The sequence below is a fragment of the Argopecten irradians genome, chromosome 5 (assembly GCF_041381155.1).
Source record: "Argopecten irradians isolate NY chromosome 5, Ai_NY, whole genome shotgun sequence".
Lineage (NCBI taxonomy): Eukaryota > Metazoa > Mollusca > Bivalvia > Pectinida > Pectinidae > Argopecten > Argopecten irradians.
This window is the reverse complement of record NC_091138.1, coordinates 27,522,657-27,545,514: the sequence shown is the minus strand read 5'-3', so window position 1 is coordinate 27,545,514 and position 22,858 is coordinate 27,522,657. Positions and strand designations below refer to the sequence as shown.

Sequence of the window (22,858 nt, the reverse complement as noted above, 5' to 3'; positions counted from 1 at the left end):
ATATTTATCACATATAAAGAATGCCAACTTACCTGGACATTCATATGGAGCACCAATTAGTGAGTAGCGATTGTTGGTGAAGTCATACAAACATTGTCGGGACGACGTATAACTACTGGGAAGATTTGAAGAGCATGTCATCGAAAGCACCTCCTCATAGTTCATCTGGCTAGAACTGTTAATACTGGGCATGTTTACAACACCAGCCAAGTTAGCAGGAGGGCATGTAGCCACTGAAACAATGCTTCAAATTATTACAAAGGGCATATGGTCACTGAAACAATACTTCAAATTATTACAAAGGACATGTAGCCACCGAAACAATACTGCAAATTATTACAAAGGCTGTGGTCAATGAAAGAATACTTCAAATTATGCTATAGGACAGCTATAGGCAGCTAATTACGCAATACTTTAATTCTATAAAGAGAATGGGGAGCCTCTTACCATTACAAGTAGGAACATTATCTGACCATTGTCCAGAGGAAGTACAGGTCAGCTCAGCTGTTCCGCTGATCTCATAGCCAAGATTACAGAAATAGGTAATCTTGTCTCCGAAATGGTGAATTGTCCGGCGGGTCATCAGCTGACCGTTATCCACAGCAGAAGGAGCATCGCAGGCCCTTACTGAAAGCAGTAATATTAAAGTAGAGAATGAAATTTATCTTGTGTAACTATCACTTCAAATTATGTACCACTAATTGTTTCATACACCGTAATTTCCTGCGTATTACCCGCACTGCCGTACAGCCCGCGGTAAGCAAAATCAGGTATTTTTGATGATTTTGTAAAATAAATCCCAGATAACCCGCACCAGCAGATTGCACGCAGGCTATATGTTGAATTACCTATTGAGAATACAGGTAAGTATACGGCCCACTCTATACATGTACATGTTGTACAGTAATAAGCCTATACAGGTCGTGTGTAATCGATCGTAGTATTGACCAATAAAATTCGAATATAATCCCTTGAGTTGTTGTCATCGAAAATACAGTATTTCACCAGCTGTCAATTTTCATTTTCATACTTTCATTGATACATTTTGAAACACAGGATACCGTAAAGCCCGCATTTTATTCAAATCCGGTAATGCAATTGACAGATAGCCCACATAGGCAGATAGCCCACACTTGACATCTGCTTATGTAAAAAATTGTATAGCCCATGGGCAATATGCAGGAAATTACAGTAATTGGTTTAGTTAAAACATTATTTATAGTCCTTAGCTGTTAGTTTGATGTAACATACCTGTCTTTACAGGTAAAAGCTCACAGACACAGGTGTGGTTGTGGTGGTGTTACAGGTAAAAATTACAGACACAGGTGTGGTTGTGGTGATGTTACAGGTAAAACTTACAGACACAGGTGTGGTGATGTTACAGGTAAAACTTACAGACACAGGTGTGGTTGTGGTGGTGTTACAGGTAAAGCTTACAGACACAGGTGTGGTTTTGGTGGTGTTACAGGTTAAACTTACAGACAAGGTGTTGTTGTGATAGTGTTACAGGTAAAACTTACAGACACAGGTGTGGTGTTACAGGTAAAACTTACAGACAAGGTGTGGTTGTGGTGGTGTTACAGGTAAAACTTACAGACACAGGTGTGGTTGTGGTGGTGTTACAGGTAAAGCTTACAGACACAGGTGTGGTTGTGGTGGTGTTACAGGTAAAACTTACAGGTAAAACTTACAGACAAGGTGTTGTTGTGATAGTGTTACAAGTAAAAGCTTACAGACACAGGTGTGGTTGTGGAAGTGTTTCAGGTAATACTTACAGACACAGGTGTGGTTGTGGAAGTGTTTCAGGTAATACTTACAGACACAGGTGTGGTTGTGGTGGTGTTACAGGTAAAACTTACAGACAGGGGGTGGTTGTGGTGGTGTTACAGGTAAAACTTACAGACACAGGTAGTGGTTGTGGTGGTGTTACAGGTAAAACTTACAGACACAGGTGTGTGTGTTTACAGGTAAACTTACAGACAAGGTGTGGTTGTGGTGGTGTTAAATGTAAAACTTACAGACACAGGTGTGGTGTGGTGTTACAGGTAAAACTTACAGACACAGGTGTGGTTGTGGTGGTGTTACAGGTAAAACTTACAGACACAGGTGTGGTTGTGGAAGGTTTCAGTAATACTTACAGACACAGGTGTGGTTGTGGAGTGTTTCAGGTAAACTTACAGACACAGGTGTGGTTGTGGTGGTGTTACAGGTAAAACTACAGACAAGTTACAGACACAGGTGTGTGGTGGTGTTACAGTAAACTTACAGACACAGGTGTGTGTTACAGGTAAAACTTACAGACACAGGTGTGGTTGTGGTGATGTTACAGGTAAAACTTACAGACACAGGTGTGGTTGTGGTGGTGTTACAGGTAAAGCTTACAGACACAGGTGTGGTTGTGGTGGTGTTACAGGTAAAACTTACAGGTGTGGTTGTGGTGGTGTTATTCAGGTAAAACTTACAGACACAGTTGGTTGTGGTGGTGTTACAGGTAAAACTTACAGACACAGGTGTGGTGTGTACAGGTAAAGCTTACAGACACAGGTGTGGTTGTGGTGGTGTTACAGGTAAAACTTACAGACACAGGTGTGGTTGTGGTGGTGTTACAGGTAAAACTTACAGACACAGGTGTGGTTGTGGTGGTGTTACAGGTAAAACTTACAGACACAGGTGTGGTTGTGGTGGTGTTACAGGTAAAACTTACAGACACAGGTGTGGTTGTGGTGGTGTTACAGGTAAAACTTACAGACACAGGTGTGGTTGTGGTGGTGTTACAGGTAAAACTTACAGACACAGGTGTGGTTGTGGTTGTTACAGGTAAAACTTACAGACACAGGTGTGGTTGTGGTGGTGTTACAGGTAAAACTTACAGACACAGGTGTGGTTGTGGTGGTGTTACAGGTAAAACTTACAGACACAGGTGTGGTTGTGGTGGTGTTACAGGTAAAACTTACAGACACAGGTGTGGTTGTGGTGTGTTACAGGTAAAACTTACAGACACAGGTGTGGTGTTGTTTGTGTGTGTTACAGGTAAAACTTACAGACACAGGTGTGGTTGTGGTGGTGTTACAGGTAAAACTTACAGACACAGGTGTGGTTGTGTGGTGTTACAGGTAAAACTTACAGGTACACAGGTGTGGTTGTGGTGGTGTTACAGGTAAACTTACAGACACAGGTGTGGTGTTACAGGTAAACAGACACAGGTGTGGTTGTGGTGGTGTTACAGGTAAAACTTACAGACACAGGTGTGGTTGTGGTGGTGTTACAGGTAAAACTTACAGACACAGGTGTGGTTGTGGTGGTGTTACAGGTAAAACTTACAGACACAGGTGTGGTTGTGGTGGTGTTACAGGTAAAACTTAAACAGGTGTGGTGTACAGTAAAACTTACAGACACAGGTGTGGTTGTGGTGTGTTACAAGGTAAAAGCTTACAGACACAGGTGTGGTTGTGGTGTTACAGGTAAAACTTACAGACACAGGTGTGGTTGTGGTGGTGTTACAGGTAAAGCTTACAGACACAGGTGTGGTTGTGGTGGTGTTACAGGTAAAACTTACAGACACAGGTGTGGTGTTACAGGTAAAACTTACAGACACAGGTGTGGTTGTGGTGGTGTTACAGGTAAAACTTACAGACACAGGTGTGGTTGTGGTGGTGTTACAGGTAAAACTTACAGACACAGGTGTGGTTGTGGTGGTGTTACAGGTAAAACTTACAGACACAGGTGTGGTTGTGGTGGTGTTACAGGTAAAACTTACAGACACAGGTGTGGTTGGTGGTAGTGTGTTACAGGTAAACTTACAGACACAGGTGTGTTTGTGTGGTGTTACAGGTAAACTTACAGACACAGGTGTGGTTGTGGTTGGTGTTACAGGTAAAACTTACAGACACAGGTGTGGTGTTACAGGAAAAACATACAGACAAGGTGTTGTTGTGGTAGTGTTACAGGTAAAACTTACAGACACAGGTGTGGTTGTGGAAGTGTTTCAGGTAATACTTACAGACACAGGTGTGGTTGTGGAAGTGTTTCAGGTAATACTTACAGACACAGGTGTGGTTGTGGTGGTGTTACAGGTAAAACTTACAGACACAGGTGTGGTTTTGGTTGTTACAGGTAAAACTTACAGACACAGGTGTGGTTGTGGTGGTGTTACAGGTAAAACTTACAGACACAGGTGTGGTTGTTGGTGGTGTACAGGTAAAGCTTACAGACACAGGTGTGGTTGTGGTGGTGTTACAGGTAAAACTTACAGACACAGGTGTGGGTGTGGTGTTACAGTAAAACTTACAGACACAGGTGGGTTGTGGTGGTTGTTTACAGGTAAAAACTTACAGACACAGGTGTGGTTGTGGTGGTGTTACAGGTAAAACTTACAGACACAGGTGTGGTTGTGGTGGTGTTTACAGGTAAAACTTACAGACACAGGTGTGGTTGTGGTGGTGTTACAGGTAAAACTTACAGACACAGGTGTGGTTGTGGAAGGTGTTACAGGTAAAACTTACAGACACAGGTGTGGTTGTGTGTGTTTCAGGTAAAATAACTTACAGACACAGGTGTGGTGATGTGGTAGTGTTACAGGTAAAACTTACAGACACAGGTGTGGTTGTGGAAGTGTTACAGGTAAAACTTACAGACACAGGTGTGGTTGTGGTGAAGTGTTACAGGTGGTGTTTTTGTTACAGGTAAAACTTACAGACACAGTGGTTGTGGTGGTTACAGTTTCAGGTTACAGGTAAAGCTTACAGACACAGGTGTGGTTGTGGTGGTGTTACAGGTAAAACTTACAGACACAGGTGTGGTGTTTACAGGTGAAGACTTACAGACACAGGTGTGGTTGTGGTGGTGTTAAGGTAAAACTTACAGACACAGGTGTGGTGTTACAGGTGAAGTCTTACAGACACAGGTGTGGTTGTGGTGGTGTTACAGGTAAAACTTACAGACACAGGTGTGGTGTTACAGGTGAAGCTTACAGACACAGGTGTGGTTGTGGTGGTGTTAAATGTAAGGTGTTATGGTCACAGGTCGTAAGTGTCTCCTGGGAAACGTAGTCACACACCCCATCTACTGAGATCAATACATATCACACTCTCGTCAATGTCTGAAAACAAAAGTCGAGCCACCTGCAATTCGTCACTGGCTAGATCATTGTCTATGTCACACTCGTTAATGTCTGAAAACAAAAGTCGATATGTCTCAGATCATTGTCTATGTCACACACTCGTCAATGTCTGAAAACAAAAGTCAATATGTCTCAGATTGTTGTCTATGTCACACTCGTCAATGTCTGAAAACAAAAGTCAATATGTCTCAGATCATTGTCTATGTCACACTATGTCAATGTCTGAAAACACTCATTAATGATCTTGTCTATGTCACAAAATGTCTGAAAACAAAAAAGTCAATATGTCTCAGATCATTGTCTATGTCACACTCGTCAATGTCTGAAAACAAAAGTCAATATGTCTCAGATCATTGTCTATGTCACACTCGTCAATGTCTGAAAACAAAAGTCATTATGTCTCAGATCATTGTCTATGTCACACTCGTCAATGTCTGAAAACAAAAGTCTTATGTCTCAGATCAGTCTATGTCACACTCGTCAATGTCTGAAAAAAAAAAGTCGATATGTCTCAGATCGTTGTCTATGTCACACTCGTCAATGTCTGAAAACAAAAGTCAATATGTCTTAGATCATTGTCTATGTCACACTCGTTAATGTCTGAAAACAAAAGTCAACATGTCTTAGATCTTTGTCTATGTCACACTTAAAATGTCTGAAAACAAAAGTCAATATGTCTTAGATCATTGTCTATGTCACACACTCCTCAATGTCTGAAAACAAAAGTCAATATGTCTCAGATCATTGTCTATGTCACACTCGTCAATGTCTGAAAACAAAAGTCAACATGTCTTAGATCATTGTCTATGTCACACTCGTTAATGTCTGAAAACAAAAGTCAATATGTCTTAGATCATTGTCTATGTCACACTCGTCAATGTCTGAAAACAAAAGTCAATATGTCTCAGATCATTGTCTATGTCACACTCGTCAATGTCTGAAAACAAAAGTCAATATGTCTTAGATCATTGTCTATGTCACACTCGTCAATGTCTGAAAACAAAAGTCAATATGTCTCAGATCATTGTCTATGTCACACTCGTCAATGTCTGAAAACAAAAGTCAATATGTCTCAGATCGTTGTCTATGTCACACTCGTCAATGTCTGAAAACAAAAGTCAATATGTCTCAGATCATTGTCTATGTCACACTCGTCAATGTCTGAAAACAAAAGTCAACATGTCTTAGATCATTGTCTATGTCACACTTATTAATGTCTGAAAACAAACGTCAATATGTCTCAGATCATTGTCTATGTCACACTCGTCAATGTCTGAAAACAAAAGTCAATATGTCTCAGATCATTGTCTATGTCACACTCGTCAATGTCTGAAAACAAAAGTCAACATGTCTTAGATCAGTCTATGTCACACTCGTCAATGTCTGAAAACAAAAGTCATTACGTCTCAGATCATTGTCTATGTCACACTCGTCAATGTCTGAAAACAAAAGTCAACATGTCTTAGATCATTGTCTATGTCACACTTATTAATGTCTGAAAACAAAAGTCAATATGTCTCAGATCATTGTCTATGTCACACTCGTCAATGTCTGAAAACAAAAGTCAACATGTCTTAGATCATTGTCTATGTCACACTTATTAATGTCTGAAAACAAAAGTCAATATGTCTCAGATCATTGTCTATGTCACACTCGTCAATGTCTGAAAACAAAAGTCAACATGTCTTAGATCATTGTCTATGTCACACTTATTAATGTCTGAAAACAAACGTCAATATGTCTCAGATCATTGTCTATGTCACACTCGTCAATGTCTGAAAACAAAAGTCAATATGTCTTAGATCATTGTCTATGTCACACTCCTCAATGTCTGAAAACAAAAGTCAATATGTCTCAGATCATTGTCTATGTCACACTCTAATGTCTGAAAACAAAAGTCAATATGTCTTAGATCATTGTCTATGTCACACTTATTAATGTCTGAAAACAAACGTCAATATGTCTCAGATCATTGTCTATATCACACTCATTAATGTCTGAAAACAAAAGTCAACATGTCTTAGATCATTGTCTATATCACACTTATTAATGTCTGAAAACAAAAGTCAATATGTCTTAGATCATTGTCTATATCACACTTATTAATGTCTGAAAACAAACGTCAATATGTCTCAGATCATTGTCTATATCACACTCATTAATGTCTGGAAAAAAAACGTCAACATGTCTTAAATCAATGTCTATATCACATACATTATATCTGAAAACAAAAGTCAAACAGTCAATATTATTGAAAAGACTGTCTATAAATCTCTAGTAACATTATTGAAAAAACTGTCTATGAATCTCTAGTCAACATTATTGAAAAGAATGTCTATGAATTTCTAATCAACATTATTGAAAAGACTGTCTATGAATCTCTATAGGTTCATCAAACTTTTTCCACAGAAGTGTTTTGCTTTAAACATTTGCATCAATGTCAGAAAGCCTATTATGATCCCTACCAAATGCCACCCTCAGACAAAGCACAGACCTGTTCTGCAGTATATAAGTGATTTACCTGAGCAGGTGAAGCCATTAGTGTCCAGTTTGTATCCCTCATTACATGCACAAGTATAGCTTCCTTCATTGTCCACGCACTTCTGAGCACAACCATGGTTCCCAGTACATTCATCAATATCTACAAAATGTTAAAATAAAATACAAATTTCTGAAAACTAGAAATATTTGTTATTAATTATTTAAACTCTGTCTTCTATGACAGTTTGGCAAAATTTAAAGGCAGGGGGGGGGGGGGGGTGGCGGGGGACACAGGATGTACAAGACAATTTCATTTTTGGTTGCACCATACACATGTCATACAAATTTAAAAACAATAAGAAGAAACTAACAGGCTACTGTACATATGCAGTCAACAGCATTCAAAATTCTTACCTCAACAACTTAAGAGTTTTTCGGGTTGAACATGAGTGCCTGATTGACAGCGTTAGCTATTGCTTACTCTTAAGTGGCCGTGAGCCATCAATAGACATGTACTGGTAGCTACCTTTAATCACTTGTAAGTACAATCATAAGTTTACTTACTCAAACAGTTCCCAATATCTGGACTAAAAGAAAGGCTGGGTGAACATGTTATTGTCTTCTGCGAGGTGCCATCTGCAAATGCATACCCAGGTATGCAATTTACTGTCAATGAATTTCCAACCTGTCTAGTATCCAAAGTAGTGACCCAAGAGTTCCTTACCTCTGGAGCCATGCAGGACAGTTCTACAACAGATATCAGGTTAAACGAACCATCAGTGAAAATATTACTTTCCTAAACGTTTCTAAACTTTATAATTAGTTAGGTAAATAAAACGACCAGTATGTAAACATAGCAACTATCATGTAATGATATAAACTTCCTATTATATCAATGTGAACCAGCTTTTTGATATATTTTGTGTACAATTTATTTTCATATATTTTTTAAAGGCGACGTGAAAATCGTCAGGAAAATGTTGTTGGTAATGAAAATGTGAAATCAAGTTGCTGCAAAAACAATTAGGTTTACAGTGTTTTTGTAATAGCTACTTATAAATTGTCATCATTATATGTGTCAAAAGTATTCAATCAATACAAATTTCTATAAATTCAAATTCAGGAGCATGATATTATGAACTCCAAGACAGAATCTTATTTTTACAGGTAGGAACATGGTTGGACCACTGACTGTTGGACAGACAGATTACAGGGTCGGACTAGTGACTATTGGTCTGACAGATTACAGAAACTTACTTGTACAGGTAGTGACAAGGCCGGACCATTGACTATTGGACTAACAGATTACAGAAACTTACTTGTACAGGTAGTGACAGGACCAGACCATTGACTGTTGGACTGACAGATTACAGAAACTTACTTGTACATGCAGGGACAGGGCCGGACCATTGACTGTTAGACTGACAGATTACAGAAACTTACTTGTATAGGTAGGGACAGGACCAGACCATAGACTGTCCTGACCATTGACTGTTAGACTGACAGATTACAGAATCTTACTTGTACAGGTAGGGACAGGGCCGGACCATTGACTATTGGACTGACAGATGATGATAGGCGTCCCTACAATCTCGTATCCGGGATCACATTCATAATTGACAATGGCTCCATACTGGCGATCTACGCCCTTGGTCACGTTTGCTGTTCCAAATGCAATATTTGTTCTTGGAGGACAGACAGCACCTGGAGACATAAAACATTGGCATTAGAAAGAAAAACATATCTGACATTCTTGGCTAAACATAAGATATACCTTGACCATCATCAAAATCCTTCTTTTTCTTACTGATTACCCATGACCAAGACAACACATATAATCCTATATATAGATGCAAAAATCAATGCCAGATTTTAAATATTTTAACACTTGCACAAAAACATTTACAAATATAAAATCAGATGCTAATGGTGATGCTAGGGTGATTCCATATGCTCTGCACTCTGTGAGAGATAAGCTTAGGATGTTACCTTGACAGGATGGAGATACTGTCCATTGGCCTGATGAAGTACAGGTGACATTCTCATTACCCATGAGGGTGAAGCCAGGATAACACTCGTAGGTGGCATAGGAGCTATGTGTTACTCCATTACTCATGGCCACGTATCCATTAGGGATGGCATTTGGCATTCCACAATAGATAGCTACAGCAACACATGAAAATAATAATCAGGTCTTTGAGAACAAATCTTATTTCAACATACGTAACAATCATTACATAAGACAAGTTGTAAAAGTGACAAAGTTTATGTGTTGGATAAAGTCAAATTCTCAAATTATGAAACTCATTTCAGGAACAAATCTACTGCATAACTGAAAAAACGTTACTAATTTTCGTAAACAAAAATTTCTCATAAATGAGTTTAATGTGATTATTTTGATAATACCAGTAATTTGACGAATCAAAATCAACTGTATTCAATGAGATATGTTTAACCATGAACTAACACTGAGAGTGAGGCATACTTTTATAGGAAATTACATGAGTAATGAGGCATTTTTGTATAAACTTAAAGGGACATGAACCTAAATAAACCATGTAAATTTGCGTAAAATACATATTTAAGATGTGTCAGATACCTAACTAAGCAGTTATTGTGCAAATGTGTCAAATAATATAATTATAATGGAAATTCCATCTTTCTGTATTTTGAACTGGCCCGGTGGAATTTTGCAGACTGCAGCATGATAAAAATAGTAGTGTTGAACTTTAGTGACCTCCCACAATGCACTGCACACATTTAATGAACGTAAACAAAGTGGTGGGTCAAAAAGGTGGGTGAAGCGAACACAAACGAATTCCGATAGAAAACGGATTACGACAAGAGTCGGTAACATGCGCGTTTGGGGAAGGTAAATATAAATGGATCACTGCAATGTAAGAGACAGGAACAACTTCCCACTTTATACTTGCATGATGTACATATGTGCAATTCGGTCAAGAACTTCCCTAGGGGTGCCCTGTCGAATGAAAAGTCTCGTTTGACTTTTGACTTATCATTCTTACACTAAACACAAGATGCTTTATTACGGATATTAACAAATATGGCTTATACTTCATATGTCAACAATCGTAAATTAAAAATTATCTTAAAATGTGGAAAACTAATATTCCTTGTCGTGTCAGCAAGTTTGTTTTTCATTATAACCTTGTTTTCGACCAGCTTTTGTTTTGTGTTCCAAAAATAGAATATGACAGTCTATTTTTATCATTTTTGGGGTAGGTATTCCCCACGTTTTCCTGTCGTTTTAGATAACCAATCATTGTAATAAAATATTCAATAAACATCTGAAAACCATATCTTAGCATACAGAACAACTTATTTTAGGTTGATGTCCCTTTAAGTTTACAATGAGGTATACTTTTTTTCTCATACCTACATTGTACATGTGTAATATTGGCTGATATAGGGCAATACACTCATGTTGCCTGAGGCTGTATTGCATGGCTACCCATGCAATAAAGCCTCATGATGTCACAGCGTCAACAAAATAACTATTTTCTAGGTACAATTTCAACCTTTTTTTTCACAAACTAGGCTGTATTTCCTTAAAAGATACAAACAACGGGAACTGGTTTGAAAATATCACGCAATTTTCATGTTTGGAGAATTGGCTTGCAGTCACGTTGTTTTGTTTTTGTTTTTTTTCAAATCTATTTCAAAACGGTGGAAAATCATAGTAGTAACATTGCAATAAAATGCCGACGTATGAGAGAAAATTACTCTTTCATACATGGATACAAAGGATAGGGATATTCTACCCTTGGGATCACAAAATGTTGTAAAACCCTCTGCAAGCCATGGGTTTTACCACATTTTGTGACCCTCGGGTAGACTATCCCTATCCTTCATATCCACATAAAAGAGTCATATAATACACATTACATGACCAAATATGGCATTTCTGTATAAATCTATGTTGACAATGAAGTATACTTTTATACAGCATTACATGACCAATATGGATTTTTGGCATTTTGTATAAACTTTGACAATGAGTTAATGACATTATAATGACCAATATGATTTTTGTATAAACTTCGTTGACAATGAGGTATACTTTTATATGACATTACATGACCAATATGACATTTTTGTATAAACCTACGTTGACAATGAGGTATACTTTTATATAACATTACATGACCAATGTGACATTTTTGTATAAACTTACGTTGACAATGAGGTATACTTTTATATAAAATTACATGACCAATGTGACATTTTTGTATAAACTTACGTTGACAATGAGGTATATTTATTATAAAATTAATGTCCAATGTACTCATAAAACACGTTGACTCCCTGTACTCCGATCCAGTAAACTGACACGTCATAGATATCGGGGAGGTCATGACCTGGAACTGTTGGTCAGCGAATGTGTTACCAGTCTTACAGCTAACCTCCTCTACATCCCTATACCGCCAATTCCTGGATCCAGACAGTGATGTGTAGTTGTCGTTAAAGTTGGGGTTAGGACAGTCTGTGGATAATAAATAGAGATATATTTTAGGAGTTTAAAACAGGTTTTAGGATTCCAATTTGATCTGTTCATCGGATTTTTGAATCTTAAAATAGGAGCGAGGTAGCAAATTTTTTTTTAACCTTAAAATTATATTGAAAGCGAAAAAAAATGGAGCGAGCGAATATTTTCACAGGATTTTTATTAAGACTTTTATGTTTATTTCATGAAATGAACTTAATAACAGTGTTTTTATGGTTAAAATTATGAGTTTTGCTGTTTCTTCAGTGTTTTCAACATTCATAACTGTATCAAAGATGTAAGAAACGAACTCTAATATTAAGGTATTTGTGCAGTTATTGAAAATACGATATTACACAAAATGCTTTCAATGCATGGTATATTTCAATTTTAAGACAAATCATAACATTTTAACAATTGAATAGCAATGTTGAATACTTTGAAGGAAATAAGGAAATAGTCAAGAAAGATATAATCTTAGTAAGTTTTTAATTATCGTCAATAATTTTCAATATATTAATTTTGCTGTTGACAGAGCATTCACAGACAAAAACCAACAAACTTATAGAAACAACCAGCGATTAGCATTTAATGGAAAAAAATCATTTTAAACCAATATAACCTCATTCGACATGTACATTTCTTTGTGACTATTTTTGTTTAGCATGTTACTTATTTAGCTGCTGAAAATTAAAATGAGATACATGTTTATATACATGTAAACTATAATAAGTATAAACAACAAATTATTATTAATTTTATTAATATTTCTTCAATGTCTTTAAAAAAAGTATATTTGTATAAAAAAAAAATATATGAACAGTATAGCCCAAAATTGTTTTATACAAAATGTATATCAGCATTCATATCATAAAAGACAATATTTTTAATTCATCTTTTATAATCGATATTTTCTCAAATGAAACGCTCGTGGGGTAAAGTCAATCGCATATATACCATTTAACCTATCAACACACAAAATGAATCCTACTGTATGTTCATGTCTATGTGGTTGTACTGAGAGTTCTCTCAGAATGAAGACATAGAGTAAGACGCGAAGATGAGAGGGAGCATGGATATCGCGCAGATTAAAAAGTATGTACGATCAAATCTCCTGGATTTTTAGAACGAGAATAGACAGACAAATCGATAAACCCTTTTTTTTTTCTTTTTTTAAGCTGTTTACTAGTCTCCGAAGTCAATTAAACATGTTAGGAAAATGAAAGCATATGTGGGCAGTGTCAAAATACACACTGACCAGGTCGAAAGAAATATATGGTAAATGAAGTTGAAAATTAAATAAGCGGTAGCAATCAAAATATTGGACATGTCCTGATTATCTTTTCGGTTCGGATTAAGTCGGCCCATGTCTAACATCTCCTGTCTTGGTCGCCATTTTTAATGTGAGATCGAAATCTAGATCATTTTTGAAAAGTTGACGGGACATTGTCAATAAAATGGAGGACTGAAATCGGGACACTCGTAGACAATGAGGTAAACAGTATGCGTCCATCAGTCCACACAACGTCTGTCTGCACGTAGTTGACAGAAAAACTGACATGTATGTTGTTGTAATGGTTTGTAAGATGCTTGTGAGTTTAAAGAGACATTGCACGAAATATTTACAAACATCTGTGTGACCAGGAAGAGAAGCAAGTTAGGATAGTCTATAGAATTAGGATAGTATCAGGATAGTCAGTAACTTTCCATTCAGAACCCACTGTTAACCAGCTTATGTCGACTTAATTTCACATATTCATGCTGAACAAAGAGACTTAATTTCACAGTCTAAATGTATAAGGTTCTGCATTAATCGGCCTGCGTTTGCAATGTTTTTGCGGAGATTTCTTTTTTGCTTTAATCGGCGTGCGTTTGAAATGTTTTTGCGGAGATTTCTTTTTGCAATTTTTGATCATCAATGAATGTCAGTTGGTTAACAATAAAGAACAAAAAGTGTATCTCAGACCCAAATGCACTCTCAATCACAAAAACTCCAGATGGGACAGAAGGGATGGCATATAAGACCTGATATGATGGATTGATTGATTGATTGATTGATCTTAACGTCTTTGTTTCGTTATAACTGAGCCTAGGACACATGATATGATGGATGTACATGGATATCAATATATTCCCTAGTGACTTAAAAAGAGAACAATTACATAACACTGTACTAGTCTACATCTTTTGAGTTCAGCTTACAAATGTTGACCATCTACTAACCGACAGAAAACCTAGCCTTGAATCCTTCCCCTGAGAGTATGGAGTTTGTTGTAAACCTTAGGAACATCTGGCCGTTATTGGAGTGAATCGATGTCCCCAGGGGAAGATTGCTACTGTCAAACCCTTTTGACTGTGTCACATTATCATGGATGTTTGTTCCCATGTCATCATTCTTTTCCACGAAAATCTGTTGAGAAAAACAGTTATCAGTACAGTCAAAGCACACTATATTGATATATCATTATGTAAAATTATAATTAATAACGCAGATGTATGCAAGACAATATATAGTATATTACCAGTCAAATCTAAGCATTTAAAGACTTTTTATGCGTACATTTGGCATACATGCAGTATACATGTATAACACTTTTTAAAGCAAATCTTGAGCTCTTCAAGATAACAAAATCTGGTGGTGATGTGGCTTTGAGGTATAAAGGAGGTGTATAGTACCTGTAGGAAACACAGACTTTGGAATTAAAGGAGATTGGACCGTTGCCCTTGGTACGACAATGGCACCAATGACTTTAACTTTGACTGTGGAACAAATTATAACTTTGAGATAACAAGATTAAACTGACACTGACTTTAAAATAACAAGGCTAATTGTAATCGGTGGTACCATAGACTTCGTGGGTAACAAGATTTGACAGAAGCCTTGGTCAACATGTTTACAAATTTAACCTTAATTATTTACCTCCAAGTAGTCATCTTTGCCCAGGGCTGATGTATCATCCAAAAACAGTGTCACCCCTCTCCCAGCTACAGGAGAGCTAATGGCCCAGGTACAGGTCTGCATGTTAGCATAGTTCAATCCATACAAGAAACCAGGCGAAAATATCTCTCCATATGCCTTGTTGATTTGGACATTACAACCTGTAAATAAAGTAAATGAAACATTATAAGAACCAGAATTTCAGCAACTATTGTAGAATATGTATCAACATTAATAAAAACATAATAGAACAGGCCAAATTACCCCCTAATCCATTTTGAATAAAGGGACATAACTCTGAATAAGGTGCAGTTATCTTGTTCAAACATAAATTACATACCGATACATCTATGCTGTATAAGGATTATTGCCATCAAGTTTCTTTGAAATTCCTCCAGTAGTTTAGGAGAAGTAGTCAGTCAATTGATGTGTCGACAGACAGAGACTAATAGAATCTTTCACCCCCTTTGGGGTGAGACAGGAGAATCTCAACCCGAGGGGTAAGATTCTTAAGTTGTCAAACACGAGGCTTTGCCTCGTGTTTGACAGCTTAAGAATCTTAACCCGAGAGTTGAGATCTCCTGTCTCACCCCAAAGAGGGTGCATGATTCTTTTTCTCTTATCCCGTGCACCACTTTGTGTCTCTAATAAACGTGTCACTTATTCAAGCGAGGATGACGTGACCTCAATGAGTCGGCGTCTTTGCCGTCTTTGTGACGTCATTTCATTGTTGTCGTGACGTTATAATACTATTACTGCGACGTCATGATACTGTTGTCGTGACTTCATACCATTGTTGGGAACGTGCAAAGATCTCTTGCAGCTTGTCTTTACCCCTTTACCCTAGGGTGAGATAGAAAAATCTCACACCGGTAAAACTGTTGATATCCCTGTCTGGGGTAACAAATACCTGAATCCAGATTACCCCCACCCAACATCAAAGTATAACTAGTCGATATGAACTATTTTTGTTGAGTGATCGTCTCACCTTGAACATAATTAAACATGAATCCACTGCCTTCCACGGCGTTTTTTGTACTGAGAATTATGTAAATTTGATGATCAGTTGAGAACACATATTGTGGCCCACCAGTGGGAGTGTCAGAGTCGGGGTCCTCCATCATTTCATCATTGTTTTCATACGTATACTTGGCCAGCAATTTTCCTGAACTTGAGTCTCCATCACGGATCATCAATACATCTCCCATTCTAAGGTCAATCTTTCTCCTCTGAGAAACCAAGAATGATCACATGATACGACAAAGTAAATCTATTAATGATTATTATACAGTTAGCAATGTTTAACACTTTTGTAATTGTTGAAAGCACATTGAAACTATAGCAATTGTGTAGCAGGTTATATTTATTAAATCAATTAAATGAAGGATTTGATTGATCCTAGCTATCAGTAAAGGGAAGAAATATTTCGGCAAATGAGAGGAAATACTCCCATAGTGTTTAAAAAGGTCATTTTATGATGTTTCAGACCACATCTGACATAATTTGTTTCTTATTAATATTGTTTAATGAGAGAAAATCTTCTGAAAAGAGGAAGAATCATATCCCTGTTAATTATTATAAAGAGTTGTTCAAAAGTTTACTGATGATATGTTTAACTATGTTACACAAAACATCATACATTCATATACAATTCATATGTCAATTTATTGGATAAATCTCTAAGTACACCAGATATTAGTGATATAAATTTACATACATCAATGGTGATGATCTTCCTTCTCTCAGCTGCTGTAATCACCCACACTGTCTCTGTGTTACTGAGTCTGGCCATGCCTTGGTCTGTCAGAAACTGAGGTGGCTCCAGAGATTGTATACTATTTTCTGCTTGTAAATTGTTTACCTCAGGCAGGCCATCACAAACTGAATATAAAACAACATAAGATATTAGATCTAACTAGACACTTGGATTGTAATGGAGAGAAGTAACATGTACATTCTTAGCCCTAAAAAAAATGTCTGTTAGCTACAAGTGCAATGCCTTTATGGGAAATAAAACCAACCAATTAGAGGTCATGGCAGCCACTTTGAAAAATTATGGGGGGAAAAATGAGAAAATTGCACAAACTCACATCATATTGATCACTGATCATGGGTTTAGCAGCATACATGTATCTTTTACTTAGTTTCTAAAACATGCCAGGTGTAATGACTCAACACAAGATAATTTTATATGACCCCTATCCTGCTGAAATGTTTAAAGTGATGACCTACAAAAAGTCATTCACAAGATACAGTTTCTCAAGAAAAATTGAGAAAAAATATTCCAAAACAATAAACAAAACTATTCGCATATGAGATAAAAAACTGTCTTCAACAGAAGATGGAAATAAATCTTAATAGATGAGTGAATTATTAGAAACCATTGGAATTCTACACTACTGAAACCTTGCTTTGTTGTATTACTTACGGCTTGAGAACTCAGCATCAAATCCATTCTTTTGAAGATCGCCATCAGAGCGAAATTTCACTATCATATAACGGTTGTAACTGCGGTACTGAGCATTGACCACAGTGCCTGACAAACTGTCACGGTACATAGAAGTCCTCTCTGTCATTCCACCAACCAAAATATCAACCACATCACGATCCTTTTCAGTATCAAAAGCATTGAACTGTAATGAAATTTATTCAGATTTGTTTAATCATTAGTTATTTTGGTTGTGATTATGGAAGTATTGTAGAACACCCTATTTCTCTCAGAGCTAGGCTGTCAAGTTAACCAGGCATTAAAATACAGGACACGGGTCATATTCTCATTGAGGGAGAAATACATAAAGACAAAGGTCGCATTTTCATTGAGGGAGAAATAAAGTAGAACAAAGATTAGACTCACCTTCAGGAAAACATTACATCCTTCTGTCCCTATAATGGTCCACATACAGTTACTTGCAGGTGCATATCCTGGGTAATTCTGTGTCTGTACATTTCCTGAGGAAGCTTCATATGTGTACATACATCTGCTGACTGAAATAAAAAAGTTATGGTTTTCTACTGCAGATCAATAAAGCATATACATAATCACTTCATTAAATTTATATAGAAAATAACTTAAAAAAAAAGATTTAACGTAAGTTGAATAGGATGTGATAATGTAATGATGTACCAATTATCTATTCTCATACCAATGTACAATGTAAACCATTAACTCACAGCAGTCAGCTTCGTCTGAACCATCCCCGCAATCATCGACTCCATCACACTTCCATCGGTTATTGATACAGCCTCCACTGGCACAATGGAAATTATCTACAAACAATGAAAATATTCACATACCTTCATGGAAATTACCTTCAAATAATGGACATTTCCTGCAGATATTTCAAACAATAGAAAATTATCTAAAAACAATATTATCATTTAAAACAACAGATATTAGTTAACAAGAGGCCCAGAGGGCCTGTATCGCTCACCTGGTTTGTAATGCCAAGTAATGTTCTGGATACAGGTTCATTGTTTCTTTTTTGAAGGAATTTGAATATTTACCTCTAATTCACGTATTGGGCCCCAACCCTCCTGCCCCAAGGGGTCAGAGCCAAAATTTATAAAGGTTCTGTTCCATTCTCCCAAGGATGTTTGTGGTCAAATTTGGTTACAATCCATGCAGAACTCAAGGAAAGGTAGCGATTTATAGGATTTACCTCAAATTCCCCTATTTGGCCCTGCCCCTCCTGCCCCCTGGGGGTCAGAGTCAAAATGTATACAAGTTCTGTTCCCCTTCCCCCAAGGATGTTTAATTTGTGGCCATATTTGGTTACAATCCATTAGGGCTGCCGCGATACGGCAGAAGCGTACCACGATATATTGCGATACACAACAACTGTATTGTGATATGTATTGCAATATTTTGACCTTAACATATGTGTTGTCTATTTTGTATATATTCCATAATAAAAGCACCCTTTACATTATACAAACATACAGTGCTATGTTATGTAGTTTTACATCGATTTGAACCATGTTGTTGAGTAACAAAAATGTTCAAATGTGTTCTTGTTTTAAAAAAATACGAGTCTGTTTGTGAAAACGCTAGGCTAACTGTTACAAACGATCATAACCTAATAATGCAATAACTAAACATGATAGTGTCTGCAAATATTTACACTTTTGAACCTAAATGATGAACAAATTTACGTACAATTGTCCTGGCAAAATAAGCTTACGATCGTGATTAAACTTCAAAGGGCTGACCGGCTTGCAGTGTTGTTTTGACACATGTAGGAAATCGAAAATGGCGGCGGACGATGAAGCCTGAAAAAGCTGGCAAAATCCCTGCAGCCATGTATTCACTGGGCCTTAAATGTGTTTAGAGAATTAGATATTCCGGTATTGTTGATTGATGGAGCAAATCAGCTTGATAATATTTCAGAAACTAGCCTAATGTCATATTGTTTATATTCAACGTCATACAAATGTTTGAATCATTTGAACATTATACACGTTAGTTACAAACATTTGGACCGACATCTGAATCGAATGAAAACGAAAGGGATACCCACATGGCTTCATATTATCGGAAAGGAAAACAAATACAATTTGCTGGTTTTGTTTTAATGACAGGACGTTTTAATTATATCAAATTAATGAAATTATGATACTAAGAAAATATATCGTAAAAAACCGGTACAGGCAAACTGTATCGCGGTACAATATTTTTTGGTGGTGCATTGCAATACCCCAATATACCGGTGAACCGCGGCAGCCCTACAATCCATGCAGATGCAGAACTCTAGGACAAGTAGCAATTTATAGGGTTTATCTCTATTTCCCCTATTAGGCCCCGCCCCTCCTGCCCCCAGGGGATCAGAGCCAAAATTTATACAAGTTCTGTTCCCCTTCCCCCAAGGATGTTTGTGGCCAAATTTGGTTACAATCCATGCAGAACTCTAGGACAAGTAGCGATTTATAGGATTTACCTCCATTTTCCCTATTAGGACCCGCCCCTCCTGCCCCCAGGAGGTCAGAGCCAAAATTTATACAAGTTCTGTTTCCCTTCCCTCAAGAATGCTTGTGGCCAAATTTGGTTACAATCCATGCAGAACTCTAGGACTAGTAGTGATTTATAGGATTTACCTTTATTTCCCTTATTGGGCCATTCCCCTCCTGCTCCCGGGGGTTCAGAGCCAAAACTTATACAAGTTCTGTTCCCCTACCCCAAAGGATGTTTGTGGCCAAATTTGGTTACAATCCATGCAGAACTCTATGACTAGTAGCGATTTAAAGGAAATGTTGACGGACAGACGGACGGACAACGGACGCCGCGCCATGACATAAGCTCACCGGCCCTTTGGGCCAGGGGAGTTAAAAATGATACAAAATGTTCTACACATAATGGAAATTAACTAAAAACAATTCAAATTATTTATGAACAAAGGATGTTATCTGCAATCAATGGGGAATATCTTTAACATGACATGTCTGTAAATGGCCACAAACAATGCCGACAGTACACTGACTTTTGTTAGTAATTAAGACAAAGCCTATTAATAGGTGGAGTCATGTAGGAGACAAACCAGTAACTAATATCTACCACAGCAGTTATTATAAAGGACATTAATCAAAGTATTCAAACAAGTCTTAAGTTTGTACTTACTTGTTGGACATGACATCCTCTCACAAACGAAAGCCATCTTTTGTTCACAATTCCCAAGACTGTCGACAAATTCATTTCCTTTCTGCTTGGTGTAAGAGCATCGTCCTGCCTTGACAAGAGGGTTGCTAATATCCCACAGGCCTTCATATATTGATGCTGAATCATCATTCCACTTAGCTCCATAAGTATCAGAATCAGAGATTCCAAGTCTGTTGAGGCCTGCAAATCAGAGAATTACATCAATAACATTGTATTTCTATATCTAAAATGAGACTTTGTTTAAAGTTATTGACCTGTGCTTCTTTAGTAAGTCAACATGGACTTGAAACAGGTAAAAGACTCGAAACAAAATTCTTTTAAAAAGTATTGTAATTTTACGGAAAGATAAAAATTAATAAGAAAACAATAAGTAAATAAGACATTGTTACCTGTCCAAAACATCTGCACACCATTGTTTTTTGTAAGGTTTCCAACCTTTGTTCTGATGTCATAGTCTTTTATCTCCACCAGGCGGGACCCATACCTAAAATTGTAAGGTTATGCTAACACAATTATAATAAGAGCTATTTGAAGAACAGCAAAGCTCACATCTGGACTTGCACTAAAATCTTAATCTGATCAATTAAGCCCACTTTTGGAGTTCTAAAAGCACAGTATTTTCTTCATTCAAATGATATTCTTAATCCAGTCAAAACATTGTATAAATCAATGTTAGTTGTTACAGACTTCCACAATGAAATTTAAGATTGTGCCATACTTGATCTTACCCTTCACATGTAGTTGATGCTCTTTCCCATGTTTGTGTTTTAGCAGCATCTGAACCGAACAGTTTGTAACATTTTGAGCCAAGATTTGACCAGCCTGCCATGAAAAAATAAAGATTGAATCATTTCAAAATCAGCATATCTTTTTAAAAGGCTTTAATAGCATCACTGACCATTCTAGCTATGCCTAACTTATGCATTTTATTTTCATTTGTGTTTAAAAATTAAGAAAAAAATTAAGATAAGTAGACTACTTAAATTTTCCTGAGAACAAATAAGTGCTCCTCTACTGCCATTCGTCAATAGACTAACTAATTGATTGTACCATATGTGAATCTATATGAAAATTGATGCCATTATACTGAGTTATTTTACTGATTTTCAGAATATTTAGCTGATGTTTAGAATTCTCTGATTCAATAAAAATGTGAATATAAAGAAAATAAACCATTCATTGCAAAATTTAACTTGTATACAGTATAAATTGAAACTTATCTAACAGTAAAAACTTACCAGTTTGACAGGTGTATGTTATCTGCTCCTGAAAATAGATGGAGAATGGAATTAGTTTCAAATCATACCAAATTTCTAATTTCCTCAACTACATGTATTTCTAAAATAATGAATAATGTATTCAACAAAAGTATGTAAAAACAACAATATCAACTGGTATTTTCATTCATTAATTTCTCATTCAAATCTAAATCCATCAATGATCCTCGCGATCAATCAAACAGCCACACATGTAAATCTTCAAAGAAACTTTTTCCTTTAAGATTTTCTACATTTGTACCTCTAAATGGTGCTGATCGATATACATTTTGGTATCAACATATATGAATATACCATATGATGCAGATGTGGAACCGAAGGTTCCTTTTTGGTTTTGTTAGTTTTACATCCTATTAGCAACTACGGTTAACTTTTCCAAGAAACTCTGGCACGTCCTGAAATTTTAAGGATGCGACAGGTTTATTACTGGAGGAAAGCTGGAGTACCAGGGGAAAAACCGCTGACCAGCAGTTAATACCTGTCAACTGTCCCGCATGGGAATTAAACTCACAGCCCAGAGGTGGATCGAGGGCTTGTTGTTATATGTGGGGATATCTAACCACTGACTTGGGCAACACAGCCCCAGTTGGTGGGAGAGGTCCAGCCTATTTACCATATATGTATATATCTTGTGAGGGCGACTTTTAATTGAATTATTAGATTTTTTTATCATGTTATAGAGACATGAAGGTACATTGGCTCACTTATTTAGGGAAATTGTCAAAGAAAATAAAAATACATAAACAACTTCAGAAAAACACATTTTTGTGTTTTGTTTATAATTAGTTGATTATTTGGAACAGTGATGGTAGATGACAATCTAAAGCATTGTAAATATAGTTTCCAAAGTTGGAGAGTGGCTAGTGTAATAGAAGTGAAATGAATCTCA

General features: G+C 36.9%; 1 protein-coding gene across 1 annotated transcript in view; it reads right to left on the bottom strand.

Annotated features, from left to right (window-relative positions):
- Positions 1-22,858, bottom strand: part of LOC138324363 (uncharacterized) — a 120,832-nt gene that overhangs the window by 43,665 nt on the left and 54,309 nt on the right. The window contains 21 exon segments of the mRNA XM_069269435.1: positions 33-233; positions 448-627; positions 5,057-5,170; positions 5,432-5,497; positions 5,879-5,944; positions 7,641-7,760; positions 8,165-8,347; positions 9,122-9,304; positions 9,590-9,763; positions 11,862-12,104; positions 14,328-14,514; positions 15,025-15,203; positions 16,031-16,271; positions 16,760-16,923; positions 17,471-17,675; positions 17,897-18,027; positions 18,214-18,309; positions 20,654-20,872; positions 21,082-21,176; positions 21,421-21,514; positions 21,931-21,958. Of these exon segments, the coding sequence (XP_069125536.1) occupies positions 33-233; positions 448-627; positions 5,057-5,170; positions 5,432-5,497; positions 5,879-5,944; positions 7,641-7,760; positions 8,165-8,347; positions 9,122-9,304; positions 9,590-9,763; positions 11,862-12,104; positions 14,328-14,514; positions 15,025-15,203; positions 16,031-16,271; positions 16,760-16,923; positions 17,471-17,675; positions 17,897-18,027; positions 18,214-18,309; positions 20,654-20,872; positions 21,082-21,176; positions 21,421-21,514; positions 21,931-21,958 (3,169 nt within the window).